Below are 19,253 nucleotides of genomic sequence, written 5' to 3'. Positions count from 1 at the left end.
GTTATCAGTAGATGTGTTTACCTCTGGGTGTAGGTAATGTTGTGTATTACTGGTGTAGTGCATGTGTGGTCAGATCTGTTCAAGTCTGTGTTGTCTCCCCCTTTTTCTAGCATGTCACTTAAGACTGGCTCTCAGCATCCTTGGCTTGGATGAGGGCGTGTCCATGGTCTAATGAGGGGTCAGTCCAGCAAGGCAGGAAGTTCTTTAGCAGACAGTCGGAGGCAGTTTGGCATGGCTGTGTGAAGCTGAGTTGCAAAACTTGTCTCCTATGTTGCATTCTTCTTGTGATGCCTTCTGGCTGTAGCAGACTTTCTGACCTTCTGTGCTCTGGTGGTTGCTGTTGCACAGACAGGGAATTTGGAACTTGGAGTTGGAGTTCATTTGACAGTTTGTTAGTGACTGAGGGGATGTCCTTTAGTACCTCAGATTTTCATCAACAGTTGGCCGTGAAAGACTTGTTCATTCTGGGTTGATGTTGAACAGGTGCTTGTCATCTCTGATGTGGTGCACCAGGTGATCACCGGCCTTCCGTTCTGTCGCTGGTCACAGCGAGCATGACTCAACTTTGTGGTCATATGCATGTAAATTGTCTTGAAAGAACTCTCTTAGTTGTTCCATGACTTGTTCCGTGTCTTCTAATGGTAAGCGGTTATGTTCTTGTCCATACTCAGCACTGTGCATGTCTGAGTGGTGCTGAGGTGGGTTTTGTTGTCGCTTACCCACACGAGTTGCTCTTGGATGAGTCAGGTGATTACCTTTGGATCTCTGGTTAGGTTTCCAGATGTTATCCTTTTGGTTTCTTGAGAAGCGTGGCTGGTCCCATGGATTTTTCCAGCAGTTGGGCTGAAAGCAGTCGTGGATATGGGCGTCACGTTCTCTGTGCTCTTGATGGAAGACTCTGGTGTTGTGATGCCACTGGGTGTCGTCCAGTGCAAGGCTTGAGTCTTTGTTGACAGAGTTCAAGAGTGTGGATGTTTTGTTACCTTTCTTTGAGGCCACCTTCTGCTTGTTATAGGCCTTCTGTGTTAGGTCACGCAACTGTTGGATGGTCATGGAGTTCGGACAGGCCATGACACCTAGATGGTGACTGACTCCAGGGTGCAGATTTCTTAGGAAGAGGCTTTTGAAGTACACATCCTCTTCAAGGTCAGGGCTGTTGTGTGCACCAAAGTAGGATTGTCGGAGTCGGTTGTAGTAAGCTTGTGGAGTCTCTTGACGACCTTGTTTGGTTTCCAAGGCAGTTAACAGTCCATGTTCAGACTCTGGGTCTGTAAACTCTTTAATCAGGACCTCACGAAGTCGCTGGTAGTTTGACTTGGTTTGACTGGGCTGTCGATCTAGAAAGTTTCGTACCTCGGAACTGGACGTGGCTCTAAGGAGGTATAACCAGTCTCTGTCAGTCACATGAGGTCTCACTTCCAGGTGAAATTCAATATCTCGCAGATAAGCTTGGATGTCGGGGCTCTCTGTGGAGTTTGGGTTGAACCTGCTGATGTTTTTAGACAGCTTGTTGAGGTCTTTGATGGTCATCCCGTGTGCAGCTCCAAGGCCTTGGACGGGAGGTTTTCTTTCGTTGGCAGAAAAGGGTTGTGTGGCGAAGGCAGGTGAGGTTTTGGGTTGTGGCCCTTCGCTCCTTTCATCATATGCCAGTTCTTGGACGTGGGACTCTGCTCTGCTCAGCAGTGATGAGGCTAAGAGAGGTTTCTCTTTCCTTGGCTCTAGTTTGTGCTTGTAAGCATTTTGGAGTTCTTTTCTGACCATGTAGAGCTCATCGTTGGTATCATCTAGTTGTTGGGTCAGATTGTCCATTTCAGTTCTGTACCTTTCAAGGTGGTCTTTCAAAGCACTGATTTCCGAATTCTTGTTTCTGATGTCTATCTTGGCTTTCTCCAGTAGCTGTTCGGCATACTGGAGTCTGTTTACCAGGTCTTTCTGAGCAGCCGTTGTATGTTGCTGGTCGAGCTGAGCTGCTGCCAGGGCTGCAAGGAGCTTCATACTTGTTCTGTTGTATCCTGCTCCCTCTCGCTGGGTGCTTTGAGTTGATTTTGAACTTTCACTTCCAGCTTGTCTATGCGACGTTGAGCACGTGTCAGCTCCTCTTGAAGGTGGGTGATGTGCTTGTCGCTCAGTTTCAGCTGGGTTGTGAAGGCATAGCTTAGTGAGCTCGTGATCTTGACTAGCTCCTCGTGGTTGTTGTTCTGGCTTGAATCTTGTGTCAGGAATCTTCTCAGGATTAGGATTATTATTAAAAATAATAACAGTTCGAATGTCTTTGGAGTGAGGCTGTCTGTCATGCCTCTCAGCCAAATGTTCACATCTTCCCCATGGGAAATGGGGTCTGCAGTCTGCGGCATGTTGGCACGCTGGGGAGAAGAGAGACTGACACAGATCTGTGTGGAGTAAAAGCCTATGTGTGGTGGGACAACTAAGTGTTGTATCAGTGATTGTGAACCACTAGTGAAATGTGGTGATGACTGTGTTGGTCTCAGGGTGTCTAAGTAGACTAGAGATGCGAAGACTTTGTCACTCTAATGAGGAAGAGGAAAAGAGAGACAGAGGTGAAAAACAAATTCAAATGACAAGCAAAATTTCTGTTTTTCAAATGAGGAAAATTATTTTTTCCAATTAAATGTTATCAAAAACGTAAATAATATTATTATATTTCTTGCTTTGGACAAAAGAATACAATAATAATTCTGATATCTCTTTTCTTAGTCTGACAGGATTGACACCGTACACCTTTCAGTTGGACCGCTCACCAGGGAGTCAGCGAAGGCGACAGTTGCTCTATTAAATTGATCTCAACGTTGGATGAGATGCTAAAACTTGGATTGCGTTTCCAAATGTAGGGAGTTTAGGAAGAACAAATGAGAGGATGATTACAATCAAATTCATAAGGATGATTCGTCGTCTTTGGCACGATTGTGTATTTACTTCACTCAGAATTGATTGATGGTTCTTACATGTCCTACAAATGTAAAAAGAGAAGAGGAAAGTAAAGGAGAGAGAGGACGGAGATGGTAAGTCTCAGTAGCGGTTATCTCGACTACAAGGAGAGCGTTGTGTTAGTTGCTGCACAACTAATCAAACAAAATAAACTTTAAGTGAAAGAGAGTTGTCTTTCTAATTTATTTGAACTCGTAGTGAGGGATAACAATGTCTCCTTTTAGGGCTCAGGTTTGTCGTTCCCAGGCTAGGATACACAAAGTAAAGAAATGGTAAGAAGAAGTAAAATTAAAAAAATTTAATAAATGGGCAAAATATGCAAAAATGAAATTAAAACGAGGAAATCAATACGTAAAACAATAGTGGTTAAGTGTATAACCAAAACAGGAAGAGGAGTAAAACGCATTCAAATAAGTAAAGGTCTGAATAGCATATATTCAGATGGGTAATAAATAAATTAGGAAGAATAAGTTTACTTTAACTTCCAAAGTTCAAGGCTTATTCATTCCTAAAATAATTAGACCCAAAAGAGAATACTAGAAATAAAAGATCATATGAAATGATCTGAGAGGGAAATTTTAAATGATTCAAAATAAATTTAATGTTTCAATTAAATTTCAATTTGACAATTAATAATTGTGAGTCAGTATTTCCCTTTCTAGTAAAATGAAAATAAGTGGTCTAGTGAGAAAAGAGAGCGATAAAAAGAAAGAGACTAACAAGTGTTAGTTAAGATGTTTAAAATGGTTAAATCACGTCAGCGTTGCCCAAACACACATTATTCTACCACTGGATGGTAATGCTAACGGCTAACCTTTGAGGCTAGTGGCTTTAGTATAGACTTCAATGTAAATGCAATGGTTTCGTTAGCTTAGCGCCGCGGAGTTTGTGCGCTGCGCGTGCACAGTTCAGAGTTGCTCCGGAAGTACTTTAGGCTTCCGGGTCACGGTCGTCACTATGGCAACCAAAACACATTCTAGTGGATTAGCACATGAATCGTTGCATTGTTGCAAATACAGTTAAGCATGTTACATGAAATGTCGGCTCATTTCAACACTGTACAAATAACAACACCGCCTTTCAGTTGGTTTTGCGATGTGGCACTTAAACTCTCAGTTTGTATAGAGTTAAATTTATCTTAATTCAAATAGCAGCTTCCTGCTGTAGTTATTATATCAATCTCAGCAATTTGATTCTCCGTGCCAGTTTTTCTGGACACAAACATAAAAGTTCCCTCTCGAGGCGGTAACTCAACATTACGTCAGCTAAGACGTATATGGGAACTTCTCCCTTCTCCACTTTTGCTGAAATCTTATTGGCTCACGCCAGCTGGGGACAGCTGGCCAATTGACGCGAAGCATGCAAATACTGACAGGTTCGCGGGCAGTATAAATTGCATGGGCGCGAAAATTACGTCAGAATCTCTTTCTTCACTCTATGAAGTTATCTTCACGCTTGAAGTCTTTTATCTACCATCGTGGAAGTTGCATCAGAGGATTACTACCGTTCCTCTCCGCATCCGATGGCAGCTACTTGCCAGATTTGTGCGGGTCCCCTCGACCCGCAGGACCCTCATCTGTTCTGCGTCTCCTGCCTGGGCCTCGCCCACGCAGAGGCAGCTTTCTCGGATGACACGTGCGCCCACTGTGCCGAGCTGCCAGTGCGCGCCCTCAGAGCCAGGAGGGAAGTGGCTCGGGCAACAGCAGGGATGAGACCCACTGCCGCCAGCGAGCCGCTGGTGGGCTCTCCCCCGCCCCAAGACGAGATCGGCGCTGTTAGTTTCCCAGACGATAGCTTCCGCCCCCCCCGGGCCGTCGCAGACTTCGTCTCCTTCGGAGCTAGCGAGGCAGACGACTCCATGTCGCTCTCTGCATCTGAGAAGGATTGGGCGACTCAGTCAGACCGCCCCGACCACGAGGGCCCTGCAGACCTCCAGGAGGAGCTCATCAGGATCCTAGGCAAGGCCGTCACGGAGCTGGACCTCTCCTGGAACGCACCTGACGAGCCGGTAAAGAGCAAGCTGGACACGTGGTTTCTCCAGTCGAGCCGCCGCCAGGCCGCATCGAAGAGAAGCACCCCGTTCTTCCCAGACGTACATGAGCACGTGGTGAAGTCGTGGGCTGCACCCCAATCGGCGCGCACCCACTCTGCCACGCAAGCCATGTTCGCACACGTAGACGGGGCGGAGGCCCACGGGTATGTGCGCATGCCCCCCGTCGAGGAGACTGTTGCCGCGCACCTGTGCCCGTCTTCCTCAGCGTTGGGTTCCGACCGCAGCCTGCCCTCCAAGCCTTGCAGGTTTACAGCTCACCAGGCGGACAAAGCCTATGCTGCTGCAGGGGAGGCAGCTTCTGCCCTTCACGCCATGGCTATACTCCAGGTGTTCCAGGCGAAGCTTCTTCAGTCCATCGATGATGGCGCGGTTGATACTGACGTCATAAGGGATCTGCGCGCGGCAACCGATCTCGCGCTGATGGCTACCAAGCGCTCCGCTCAAGCCATCGGCCATTCCATGGGTTTTTGGTGATGCCGTGGAGTCGGTCACGGAACGTTTCTCCGAGACTCAGAAGCGCACAAAGGCCATGAGCCACGTGATGCCTCGTCGCTCACTTCAGCCCTCATCCGCGAGGTCCCGCTCTTCATCAGCGCCTCGTCAGGCCCTAGGACCGGCTGGACAGCCCGCCGTGACGCCTCGCCCCGAGCCGAACGCCCGTTTCGGCCGAAACAAGCAGTGGTCAGGGCCTGGGAAGAGGCATCGGAGTGGGAAGAAGAGCTCGCGCCGCGAGAGAGCCAGCGCATCATCCTCGGCTGCAAAGCCATCCTCCTGACGTGCCGCTCAAGAGGAAGAGAGAGCGCGCTGGTGGCCCCACCCCCAAGCGCCGTGTTCAAGAGCTTCGTGTCCCCCGGGTTCCTTTGGGCGACAAGCTAAATGTGTGTTTAAATGCTGTTTGTGTGAGTTCCACAATAAAAACATGTATCTCTTCACAAAGAGAGCTTTCTCTTCCTCGCGCACCCAACACTGTGTCACTCGCCCTGTCTCAGGACAGTGCAGAGTCACAAGCAATGATTATAATGGCCTCTCGAGGGCGCGAGAGTGCCAACAGCACACAATGCCCGCCACGGGCCGCCCCCCAGCCAGTGCTTCTAACCTCGCGGGGGCGGGGCCCAGGTCAAAGTGCACCCAACACTGCGTCGCTCGCCCTGTCTCAGGACAGTGCAGAGTCACAAGCAATGATTATAATGGCCTCTCGAGGGCGCGAGAGTGCCAACAGCACACAATGCCCGCCACGGGCCGGCCCCCAGCCGGTGCTTCTAACCTCGCGGGGGCGGGGCCCCGGTCAAAACAAGCCTTCAGTGGCTACAGTAGCCTTAGAGCTAACGCGTCCGCTGTGTCATTTTCTGGACGCGTGGAAGGCTATCCCAGGCATTTCACCGTGGGTACTGGGAATTATTCAGCAAGGATATTCTCTTCAGTTCAAACGCAGACCTCCCCGATTCAACGGCGTGGTCCCGTCACTGACTTTGCCCCACAACCTTTCAATTCTGAGACAGGAAGTTTTCAGTCTGCTCGAGAAAGGAGCGATAGAGCGTGTCCCTCCAAGCGAGCAGAAAAGCGGTTTTTACAGCCGCTACTTCATGGTGCCAAAGAAGGGTGGAGGACTCCGTCCTATTCTGGATCTGAGACCCATCAACCGAGCACTTCACAAACGCGCATTCAGGATGACAACACTAAAACAGATCTTGATGCAGGTACGACCCGGGGACTGGTTCGCCTCAGTGGATCTAAAAGATGCGTACTTTCATATTCAAATAGCGACGCACCACAGACGCTTCCTCAGGTTTGCTTTCGAAGGCACGGCTTATCAGTATTCGGTGCTTCCGTTTGGCCTGGCCCTGGCTCCCCGCACGTTTTCAAAGTGTGTGGACGCAGCGCTTTCTCCCCTCAGATCGAGCGGAATGCGCATCTTGAATTATCTGGACGACTGCCTGATTTTGGCCCACTCAAGAGATGTGCTAATCAGTCACGTGGAAACGCTGCTCCGCCATTTGGATACGCTGGGACTGCGTGTAAATATGCAGAAGAGCGTGCTTTTACCGAGTCGGACTATAACATATCTGGGAGTATGTTTGGACTCGATGGCGATGCGAGCCCATCTTTCTCGGGAGCGCATGGAGACAATTTCATCGACTCTGCGCCGTTTCAGACCGGGCAGGTCGGTTTCACTGAGGGATTTTCAGAGGCTTCTGGGTCTGATGGCGGCGGCTTCTTCAGTGTGCCATCTGGGTCTGTTACATATGCGACCACTACAGCTTTGGCTAAAAGCTCGAGTTCCGCCGAGGGCGTGGTCTTCGAGCCACAAACGAATTACGGTCACTCACAGTTGCGTCAGCACTCTGAGACCGTGGAACAGCACAGATATGTTCAGCGCAGGAGTTCCTTTGGGTTTAGTGACTCAGCGCACCGAGGTCTCGACGGACGCGTCAACTTCAGGCTGGGGAGCAGTGTGCCTGGGCGTACCTGCCTCAGGCCTGTGGTCGGAGTCACAGAGGACGTGGCACATAAACCGCTTAGAATTGGAAGCGGTTTTCCTCGCCCTGCAAGCTTTTCGGTCGAAGCTCGAGCGGCGACATGTACTGATTCGAACCGACAACACGTCTGTGGTCTCGTACATAAATCGCCAGGGTGGCGTGCGGTCCAGAGCTCTATTCAATCGAGCAGCGAGTCTCTTGTTGTGTGCGGACCTACACTTTCTCTCCATAAGAGCGGCGCACATCCCCGGTATCCTGAACCGCGGAGCAGACATGCTTTTGAGGAACGGGATTCCTCAAGGAGAGTGGAGGCTTCACCCAGGATCAGTTCGAATGATTTGGGATCGATTCGGCAGGGCGGAAGTGGATTTATTCGCCACAAGCGAGAACACGCACTGTCAGACGTTTTTCTCGCTATCTCACTCCCCTCTACCGGGAGATGCTCTTACATCGCGTTGGCCGGAGGCCAGGCTTTACGCGTTTCCTCCGGTGAAGATTCTGCCTGTGGTTTTATGCAAAATCAGGGAGGAGAGAGCGTCAGTTATACTCGTGGCCCCGAACTGGCCGAATCAGCCCTGGTTCGCGGATCTGAGAGAGTTAGTGATAGCTCCCCCATGGCAAATCCCCCTCAGGAAGGACCTGCTGTCTCAAGCGAACGGCACGATATGGCACCCCAGCCCCGAGCTGTGGAACCTTCATGTGTGGCCGCTGCGGGGACCTTAAGCGAGCGGGACGCCCTGCACTCACGGGTGTTGAGTACGCTTACGGAGGCTCGCGCTCCATCTACGAGACGCCTCTACGCTCTGAAGTGGGGAGTTTTCAAAAAATGGTGTGAGAACATCCAAATCGACCCGGGGACCTGTTCCGTGTCGGATGTTTTACGCTTTCTACAGCACAGAATGGACTGCGGGAGTTTGCCGTCCACGCTTAAGGTGTATGTGGCCGCTATTGCCGCTTTTCGTTCCCCGATTGACGGGCAATCGATCGGTAAGCATGGCCTGGTAATCAGTTTTCTCAGTCCTTCACGGCCACCCTCCGTGCCGCCGTGGGATTTAGCTCTAGTTTTGAGGGCTCTAGCTCTACCGCCGTTCGAGCCTTTAGCTTCTATTGAGGTTAAGGAGCTTTCCCTGAAGACTGCCTTGCTTCTTGCTCTCCCCTTGTCGAAGCGCATTGGAGACCTACATGCATTTTCGGTGAACGACGATTGCATCTGTTTCGGACCTGGCGACTGTAATGTCACTCTCCGGCCGAGACCAGGTTACGTTCCGAAGTCTCTCAATACACCTTTTAGAGCACAGGTTGTTTCACTGCCCGCCTTATCTGCTGAGCCGTCAGCCTCGCACGATGCTGTTGCTCAGAGCGCTGTTTGCCCTGTTAGGGCTCTGCGGATGTATATGGACCGCTCGGCCGCCTTTCGTCAGTCGGACCAGCTGTTCGTGTGCTTTGGTGGATGTAATAAGGGACGTGCTGTTTCAAAACAGAGACTTTCTCACTGGATAGTGGACGCTATCGCATTGGCTTACAAATGCCAAGGGAAGGATTGTCCCCTCAACATCAAAGCTCATTCTGTGAGGGCTATATCTTCCTCCTGGGCCTGGGCTAGAGGTATGTCTATCCAGGATTTATGTCTTGCTGCTGGCTGGTCTTCCCAGAACACATTCGCCAGGTTTTACAAGCTGGATGTACCCTCTGTAGCGTCACATGTACTTTCGGTGAGTTAAGTTTATTCATTATTGTAACCAGCTATACAGTAGTTACCATGGTTGCTAACTCTGTGTTATGGTTTTACGGTTTATGCAGTTGTCACCGCAAAGCTGTCGACTCTGTATTTAACTCTAATGCTTGAGTGCTTATGTGCTATGTCTGCCCTGTTTAGTGCAGGCTTCACGTTTAATTGCATAAGATATGCAAATTTCGTTAGGGTCGGAGCAGATGTCTCATTGGTCTAGTTCCGCCTATTAGGTGCGAGCACTCTTAGCGACACGGCCATTGGCTGGAGCTGTACTGCTTATGTGTGGAGGTGATTGACTCCGTTCAGGGCTTATCTTCACTTCTCTCACGGCGGGATTTTATACAGTTCCCATATACGTCTTAGCTGACGTAATGTTGAGTTACCGCCTCGAGAGGGAACGTCTCCGGTTACTATCGTAACCTCGGTTCCCTGAGAGGCGGGAACGAGACATTACGTTAGCCGCCGTGATCGCTGTTTGATCAGCTGTGCTAGAGTTCAGTCGTGATTCTGACGTAATTTTCGCGCCCATGCAATTTATACTGCCCGCGAACCTGTCAGTATTTGCATGCTTCGCGTCAATTGGCCAGCTGTCCCCAGCTGGCGTGAGCCAATAAGATTTCAGCAAAAGTGGAGAAGGGAGAAGTTCCCATATACGTCTTAGCTGACGTAATGTCTCGTTCCCGCCTCTCAGGGAACCGAGGTTACGATAGTAACCGGAGACGTTTTCCTTCGCTGTTGGTACACAGTTAAAATTTACTTGATCAAGCTTTTAAAACACTCCCATTCAAATTACTCTCGGACACACGCAGTGTTACGCGAGATTGCATTCACTTTGTGAACGGATACAAATGGGCAAACATTCTTCTCTAATGTTTAACGTTAACTTAGGGGAGTCAAATATCAAATTTGATTCGGCAGTGGAACACGCACTGGCAATCAAACTATATGAAATATGAATACGGAGACTTTGATAAATAGATTGAGGAACCCGCTCAAAACTATTCTTTATTCACCGATTTATATCCCTTTTGAAACACTAACAGTTTAGCTCCGTTCAGCAAACAGTGACTGAGATAGCGTTTGAGACACTGGAACACGCAGTGAAATCAAATCAGCTATAAAACAAGGCATTACACCAATGAGGAACACGCTCAATTTCTACCTTATTGTACGATCTCAGATGTTTACTTTTAAGTTAACTTACTGCTGTTAACAAAGGGGAGACGGACTCGAGTTAAAGTCTCCTCTAGCTCCTTTCATTCAAGCGGGAGGGCGCGCGCTGCTTACGTCACGCGTCACACACACATACTCAGGTCTCGCATGCTTCTCAGCTTTCATTCCTTTAGCAAAATCAAAGATTAAATAACTTGGTTTATGCTCACAATTTAGATTAAACTGCCCGCAATCATTCTCCACCATTATAAATGTAAGGGAAACAGGTCAATTTAGCTCAAAGGGAATCATTTAAGATTTTAAAGGGAATTTGAACAGAATCACTGTTTCACGGCTGTTCACGGAGACGCGCCTGCGGTTCAGTGAACGAGCCGTTTAACATCAAATCTGCGCTGGATACTAATATCCAAACTATAGTGAAACACTATCAATTAGCACAGTAACAAGATCGGCAGCTTAAGACATTAACTTGTAAGCACAAAACACAAGATACTTCTCTTTTCAATATGAATAAGGCTTTATTAGATAAATCTAAGACATATAAACTAATCTAACACATAAACGCACGCACACACACATTCACACAAGTTGCAGGAATATCGAAAGTTAGGGAAAGATGAGTTTAAGAGAATGGAAATATGGAATCCCAAGTTTACAGCAATACGTTAAATTGCATAGACATGAACAACCATCAATCACGTAATTAGCCCTTGCATTGAGTTCCTCAATGTGACTAAAATTATATTAGATACACCAGCACAACAAATATCTGGGGATACGTTGCCTTAGTTTCCTGTGAAAGGGACTCCCGTTGAAAGGGGTATCCTGGTGTCGCTGATTGGCTGGAAGTTCAGTTGGCTGAAGTGACGTCTTGGGGAGCCCGTGCTTGGGCGTTGGCTGAAGCTGGAGTTGTGTGGCTGGTCGGAGTTCAAACGCGCAGACGAGGTCGACGTTACAAAACTTAACTCAGAACACGAAACTCTCAAACGGAAAAGAAAAGAAATAAAGTTTGACGAGACTAGGTTGTGTTCCTTCTCATTGTGGCATAAGTAGCAGCAGGCAGGCACGCTGGAACCGCGCTCAAAGAACCATGATGACTAACCACATGGCTAGATGCTACAAGCTAAAGCTAGGTAGCAAAGCTACAAGCTAAGAGCAGGCATGACTGATAGCACGAGCAAGGCTGGAACTAAAAGCAGACTAAAAGCCGACATGGCTAATAGCAGCAGGCAGACTAGAACTAAAAGCAAGATTTAATCGTGTCCAAAGTTTTTAAACTTCCTTGTTGGCCACCCCTCAAATGTTGCCTTGACCAATCAGATATGGTCCTGGGGTCTGGGGTATCATAAATCATTGTTTATCTTACCAAGCATGTGGTTCTTGCCTCACAGGGTCTAATTTTGGACATGATTCCTATAATATGATTATGATATATTTTACAAATAAATGATTGTCAGGACAATATCAAGCAAGAAAATGCGATTATTTGAATACTAGACATGACTAGGTATCCTATAGTTATCAAAAGACATACACAATAAGTGATTATACATGATAGTCAAATGTGTGGGTTACACGTAAATGAATATGGAGTTAAGCAATGGAATGATTCATTCATAAGTCTTTTTTTGAGTTCATTCTGGTCCATATATAATGTATAAAAAGCAGTTTCTTTGCCATTCTCTGGCAAAGGACTTTTCTGTGAAGACAAAGGTTCAAAGCCCTTCCCCCTTATGAATTTCAGTCTGGTTTCACTGGCTGGGGGGGGAAGTCAATGCAAGTATTTAACTTGATCTCCTGGGTTTACATGTGATGTCCAGCGTTGCATTTCAATCACGAACAATAAATTTGACAATCTCTTCTTCGAATTAAAATTGTTAATAATTGTTCTATTGGTGTTAATGTTGAAAGCTGTTGTGTGAACAAGTTGGTTGGTTGGTTATCTTGCTTGGTTCCTGTGGCACTAGAACTGATTTATGACTTCCTGAGGAATTCAGCTCATGTTTCAGTGCACACAGCTCTGATAGACTCTTTGATTTGTCTGATTTGACTCATTTCTGCTACAATGTAGTTCCAAAAGACAGAAAATCTAAGAGAGAGAAACGTCATGCTAAAGTTGTTGGTACTGAAATAATTGAAAACTTGCCAAAACCCAACACAGATGATCTTGAGCAAATTCCTCATGATATTGAACAGTTGAAAAGACAGGATGAAACTCTTAAACTGCTTTTGAAAAAGCTAAGGTTAACAATACTGCGTCAGTATTAATTCATTAAGGTGTTACAATTGGGTCATTCAGTACCTTGAGCAGGACATTTAGGCCAGCAGAAAACACTGTCTAGAATTACTACTAGGTTTTATTGGCCCAAGCTCTATACTGACGTTATTGATTTTTGTAAATCATGCCCAGAATGTCAGCTGGTTATACCAGCTAAAAAGAGTGACAGAACACCTCCGGTAAACTTGCCTATTATTGACATACCGTTTTCCCGTATTGCAATGGACATTGTAGGCCCTTTAGAAAGGAGCAGAACAGGTAATAAGTTTGTAATTTTGGTTGTTGCTGATTACGCTACTCATTATCCAGAAATTTTTTCTCTTAGCAACATCAAGGCAAGGCAGGTTGTGAATGCACTGGTTCAACCGTTTTCTCGAGTAGGATTGCCTAAAGAGATGACTGACCAGGGTACTAACTATACATCCAAGTTAATGAAACAAGTTTCCTCAATGCTAGGTATACTTTCCGACACTTACCAATATTGAGTGCTTCCCTTTGGCCTTGCACTATCACCCCGCATGTTCACGAAATATGTAGATGCAGCTCTGGTTCCTCTGCATATGCAGTGCATCTGCATTCTGAATTATATCGACGATTGGTTGATTTTAGCTCAATCAGAGCAGATGGCGATTCAATATCGAGATGTCATTCTCGCACACATAGGGGAGCTGGGTATGAGACTGAACGGCAAGAAAAATGTATTTTCTCCAGTTCAGAGAACCACCTATCTAGGTGGTAGACCTCTTTGCGACTCGAGAGACATCACAATGTCCCCTTTGGTTCTCTCTAGTTCGTCCAGCTCCCCTGGGACTAGACGCTATAGTACAGACCTGGCCGAGGCTTCGTCTATATGCATTTCCCCCTATTTCTCTTTTCCCGGCAGTTCTGGCCGGGAAAAGAGAGTATGCTGGGACAGGGTCCGTCTTCTGTTAGTAGCCCCTGGCCAGGACAAGTATGCTGGACATCTGCAATGCTGTGGGGTGGTCCATGCCCTCCACATTCGCAAGATTTTATGGCCTAGATATGCCAGTTACTCCAGGCTCTTTTGTTCTCTTTTCCTAAACTGTGCTCTTCGGATACACACTAGGCAGGGATTTATTCACGATCCCCAATCTTACTCAAATGCTACTACTTGCCAGTAGCTTTTTGACGCAGCTCAAGTTCCTGAAGAGGAACGTCTCAAGGTTATGCATGTAACCATGGTACCTCGAGGGAACGAGACGCTGTGCCTCGATGCCATACTCTTGGCACCCCTGCCGGCACTTGCTTGAACTCAAAGCTGAAGCCAGCTGCGCGGCACATGCTTTTATAGCTTCCTGGTCGTTTACATCAGCCCGCCCGTGATGTCGCGCTCTTCCATTTGATAGATTACACACACTATTCAGAGTCACTCATGCTAAACGCATTCCCCGTAGCGTTTCAACGCAGCGCTTCGTTCCCTCGAGGAACCATTGTTCAAGCGTAACCTTGAATGTTTTGTAGAAACTACCTAAGCTAAGCACTGGTTGTAATTTTTTTGTAAAAATTTATTAATTTATTTATTTGGTGTTGTTTAAAATTTTTGTATTTTGGGACTGTGGACATTGGAAATAAATGACCTTGCACTGTTGTGCTATTGTTGCTGTGCCATCATTTCTATGTTTTTCAAACCTGCGTCTTCACAGACATGCTCCATGGTTTCCTGAGACTGATGAATGCCTATAATACTGCCCTCATGAAGGTAAAAAAAAAAAATCTTGAATCTCAATTCAATTTTGCAAGTGCCCTATTTACAAAAGTTAGAATATAGGTCTGACCTAAAAGGGCAGATGCTTGTTTGGTCTTACCTCAAAAACCCCTGTCACTGTGTAAGCATGTGCTGCAACTATGCCATTAAGTAATTCAATAGCTTCAGGTTTTATCTGATGATACACACAAAAAACAACAAATGTAAATATTTAATAAAAGAACATAGCAGGTCAAATTCAAATGTATAAAATTAATGAAAGAATATTAAACTAAACAATAAGGACTATTTATATTCAATCTAAAATGTTCAGTTCTTGGAATGATCTAGCAAATATATGATACCTTGTTTTTTTCTTACCTCTGCATAAGTGCCACACTCCATAAGCGTTTTTGACTTGAATGCACATTCCATAATTTTCCACAAATCAGCAGGAGCCTTTTGCAGTGTATAATGCATATGCGTTCCACCAGTAAAGTCCATCAGGGCCTCAGATATGAAACCAAAATGCAAGTCTGCATAGGACCCACACACCCTGTAAAGACAGTTTATTTGAATTCACTCCTCAGCATATTTGTAAGTCAATTATAATTTTAGCTATTCAACTTCACCTACTTTGCATAAGCTTTCTCCAGTAAGGCAGGCCAAAACTCATTAGACGTTTTTGAGTGCACAAAAAGTAGTTCATCATTAATAGTAGGAAGTTGGTCATCAATTACAACATCAATCCATTTCCCAAATCGCCAGAACTGTGATAAATTACAAACATGGAAAATATTACTTTCTTGTACTCAAGAAATTATAATGTGAGACATTGTATAAATGTTGAAAAATCCATCAGCTATTATCACTCTAAATTTAGTCACCCTAAAATGAAATATCCCAGCATAATCCTTGGTGAATGACTGTTCAGTTGGCATGACCTGTTTTATGATATCCTTCTCAAAAGTTAGAGCCCCAATTGCAGCCAAGAACCAACAGTTTCCTAAATAAATAAAAATGTAAAGATCTAAAGTCACATTCAAAATGTGTACAAAATGTGTCAAAAGTAATGGTGTATATTATTACTAGCACCACATCATATTGTGCTTAATGCAATTTAAATAAGGAATAGACATGGGTTGATACCTAGGTTTATAACAAAAATTGGTCCACCAAACATTGTATAGTTGACATAGCATCTACAGAATGATACCAGAATACACTCAAACTTACCTAATACACTTCCCTGTGCATAGTCAAACCTGGACACGCCATCTACAATTAAATTAGGGTGTGACACCAATTCCTGATAAGAGAAAATTGAGTGCAATTCTTTCAGTATCAAAACATGGACATGTAGCCACTCATACAATGAAGAGATTTGTAATTCATAATTCCAGGCATGAATAGATAACTTTATGAGAACGTTAGAATATTTCTATACATAGAATTCTGTAATCATTACATACGGATGGCCGCTTCCACACAACTTGAGACATGTCCACCTCAGAAGGCACTTTATTAAACAAGCCAATGGAGCTGTTGTCTGGAGGAAACAACTCATCATTGTAGAGTGTGTTTTCAGTGAGGCAGTTCTGGTGCAGCTCCTGGAATTTCTGATCTAGGAAGTTCAAAGGACTTGTAGGAGAATTCACATCATCTTCATTTGGGTTGTGTTGGCACTTATCATGGGGAGACATTTTTCACTCAGAAAATCCTTTTGCCTGAATGAAAAATAAATACAAAAACAATTTTAGCATTACGCTTGTGTAACAGAAGTGCACAAGGCTGCAGTCAATGTACCCTTTGTAAAGAGTAATTTTAAAAGTTTAATTTGACCAATCCATTTTGAGTATGGAAATACTGGGGTAAACAAAGGGAGTGTCTATTTCTAAGAAGTGCAAATAAGCCATATTTTTAGCAAAGGCAGTTTACACTTAATCCTCCCACCATTATGTAGTTTAACCAGACAAAATTACTAAATAAATTAAGGAAGTTACTGGGACTGGGAGAAACACGTTTTTTCTGATCTCTCCATTTTAGTGAGTATTCTAATATACTGCAATATAAGTACATGTCAAATAATTATCATTCATTTGTAACTTAATGTCTACTATCTCACAGAGTAGACTGTTAGGTTGGGTTTAGGGTAAGTAGAATAAGCATATACTTGCAAAATTTCTTCAGTACGTTGAATGTTGTGGACCTATCAAAATAAAGTGTTAGAAGATATTAAGTAGACAGACTACTAATACTCTGATTCCTAGTTGACATTTAGTTGCAAGGTTCCTTACTGTTAGTAGAATGTCCAAAGTGGACTATCAAAATAAAATGTGATGAGTGGCGCAGGCCAAGAATCAAAGGAACGGAGAGAGACAGTTGGAATAATTGAAGAAGAGCGACACCTGCACCACTCACTGGTCTCGAGTCCCATGGAGGAGCTTCAGAAGGATAAAGGATGGAGAAACGACAGTGAAGGATGAGAGAGGACCAGGCCTGGGTTTTATTTTGTGTTTTGGTTTTGTTTTAGCACGGCAGTTGTCTGCAATTTTGTGTTTATTTTATTATTAAAGTTTGATTTAAATGTTCGCCAGTTTCCATCTCCTTCTTCCCGACTTACGAACCGCATGCACAAATGTTACTAAGTATTTAATATACCTATTATTGATATTGAATGAGGTGTTCTCGGACAGACTGACACATTGAATACAAAAAAAGGTCTTGCTTATACTGTTACCAAGCTCAAAACATTTGCTCCCTTCCAGGACCTCCAAGGACACCTTTACTGATCAACAAGTTTAATATGGTTAGAAATAGGGTTAGGTGTAGGGTTGGGGTTTAGAGGTCTCTAGACATCTCTGAATTTTTAATTGGTTATGCCTATGCCAAGATGCATTGCAGCCAAACTGCTTGCCAAGCATCACTTTTGCAAACCGTTGTGTTTCCCTCTCGGATGCAACACCCCTATAGAGTTTGGGAATTGTTTGGTCCCATTGTTTAGTCTGATAGAGCTATTGCCTTTGCATGAGATTGTTCTAACAGCTTTACAGAAAAAAATCACCAAAACTAAATTTCTCAATAGTTTGAAATATATCCCGTATATATCGCGTGTATATATCACGTATCCTGGCCGGGGTCTCAGGACAACGTGAGAGTAGGCCGGCCCGAACACAAGTTTGACGAGTGGGGCGGGGCCGAGGGACGTGGGAACGAGGAGCGAGGCCGGTGGAATGATTGGAGATGAGGGACAGCTGCGACACTCGCCGGTCTCGAGTCCCACGGAGGAGATGGAGGGATATAAAACAGGAGCGACGACAGTGAAGGACGAGAGAAACCCAGGCCTGGTCCTCTCTCGCAATATTTTATTCCATAATGTAACACTTTTGATGCTTTTTTAGTCGGAAGATTGTGTTACATGTGTGTAATAATAAAACCTTCATATTCATCCGGAAGAAGGAGGAGGGAACCGGGCGCACAATAAAACATCACTTTAATATTCAAATAAAAACCAAAACATAAAATATGGCCCAGGCCTGGTCCTCCCTCCTCCTTCACTATAGTCGCTCCAGTTTTATATCCTTCCATCTCCTACGTGGGACTCGATACTGGCGGTGGGGCGGAGGTGCAGCGCATCTCTAATCACTACACCTGGCCTCACTCATCGTTCCCAAGCCTCTCGGCCCCGCCCAACTCGCCACAATGTGTTAGTATTGGGTGTTTCTTTTTTCTTCTTCACTTGTGTTTATTTGGGAATTCTGTGCAGAAGATATGTACTAGCACCCTCTACCGTATAACAATGAAAACACAAATTCTAGGAGTAAAGCTCAAATATATTTAGAATTTTTGTAAGTATAAGTCTAGTATGATTAAAGGTGCCATGTGTAAAAATTGAGGTAAAAATATAAAAAAAAATGACCTACATGCATCAAAAGAATGAGAAGAAATAAGGGCGATGATGTCATTAAAAAAATGTCAAGTTATAGTGCTGCAGAGATATCAACCTTAATTAGCATTAGCATTACTAGCCCCGGCCCGACAGGTGTCGTAATACCAGTTTGGCCATGGGAGCCGGTATGCGGGCAACATAACCACCAGCCAACCTGCAATACATGAATAACTCGCACGGCTTGTGGGTGTACTTGAACCTGATGTCAGTCGTGTGGAAAGTACAGCCCACTACTTTATTTCAGTTCAGGGAAGAAAGCGGAAGGATGGCTGAAGCCTTTGGCAAGAGGAAACAACCGCGCTCGGAATCACAAAACAAATACGATAAGAAAAGGAGCCGAACCAGAGTAAACATTGGCACTGCTTTCAATCGCTGGAGACAACTGATGTATTTGAAAGAAATGAGGTTCGACTCCGAACTTGCAACATTTCTTTTGGATTGGTAAGTAAGATGCTGTTAGTATTTCGCTAGAAGTTTGTTTTATATGTTTTTCGTATTTTTTTTCGGGAAGTTATAACATAGAAATATATCTGTGGCAAGTGGGGCGGGGCCGAGAGGCGTGGGAACGAGGAGTGAGGCCAGGTGTAGTGATTGAAGATGAGCTACACCTGAGCCCCACCGCCAGTATCGAGTCCCACGTAGGAGATGGAAGGATATAAAACTGGAGCGACGACCTTGAAGGACGAGAGAGGACCAGGCCTTGGACATTATTTTATGATTGCTTTTTATTTTGTGCGCACCAGTCGTCCATGAGGGGCTGGTGCGATGTTTTGTGTTTATTTCGTGTCATTAAAGTTAATTTTGATTGTGCGCCGGTTCTCACCTCCTTCTTCCCGATGAGTATGGAGATTTTCCCGAAGCCCGGGAGAAGGAGGGACGCGCTGCTGAAGATCCCTCGCTGCTGTGGTGAATCCGCGGCAGACTTTAATTCAAAATAAAC

General features: G+C 45.3%; 1 protein-coding gene across 1 annotated transcript in view; it reads right to left on the bottom strand.

Moving 5' to 3' along the window:
• Window positions 1-19,253, bottom strand: part of LOC127976729 (calpain-1 catalytic subunit-like) — a 34,436-nt gene that overhangs the window by 11,764 nt on the left and 3,419 nt on the right. The window contains exons 2-7 of the mRNA XM_052581347.1: window positions 15,837-16,091; window positions 15,601-15,673; window positions 15,252-15,370; window positions 15,001-15,134; window positions 14,746-14,920; window positions 14,486-14,560 (exon numbers count right to left, since the gene is read on the bottom strand). Coding sequence (XP_052437307.1) covers window positions 14,486-14,560; window positions 14,746-14,920; window positions 15,001-15,134; window positions 15,252-15,370; window positions 15,601-15,673; window positions 15,837-16,067 — 807 coding nt within the window. The 5' untranslated portion in view covers window positions 16,068-16,091. The remainder of the gene's footprint in view (window positions 1-14,485; window positions 14,561-14,745; window positions 14,921-15,000; window positions 15,135-15,251; window positions 15,371-15,600; window positions 15,674-15,836; window positions 16,092-19,253) is intronic.

The sequence above is a fragment of the Carassius gibelio genome, chromosome B17 (assembly GCF_023724105.1).
Source record: "Carassius gibelio isolate Cgi1373 ecotype wild population from Czech Republic chromosome B17, carGib1.2-hapl.c, whole genome shotgun sequence".
Classification (NCBI taxonomy): domain Eukaryota; kingdom Metazoa; phylum Chordata; class Actinopteri; order Cypriniformes; family Cyprinidae; genus Carassius; species Carassius gibelio.
This window is presented reverse-complemented; position numbering and strand designations above follow the sequence as displayed.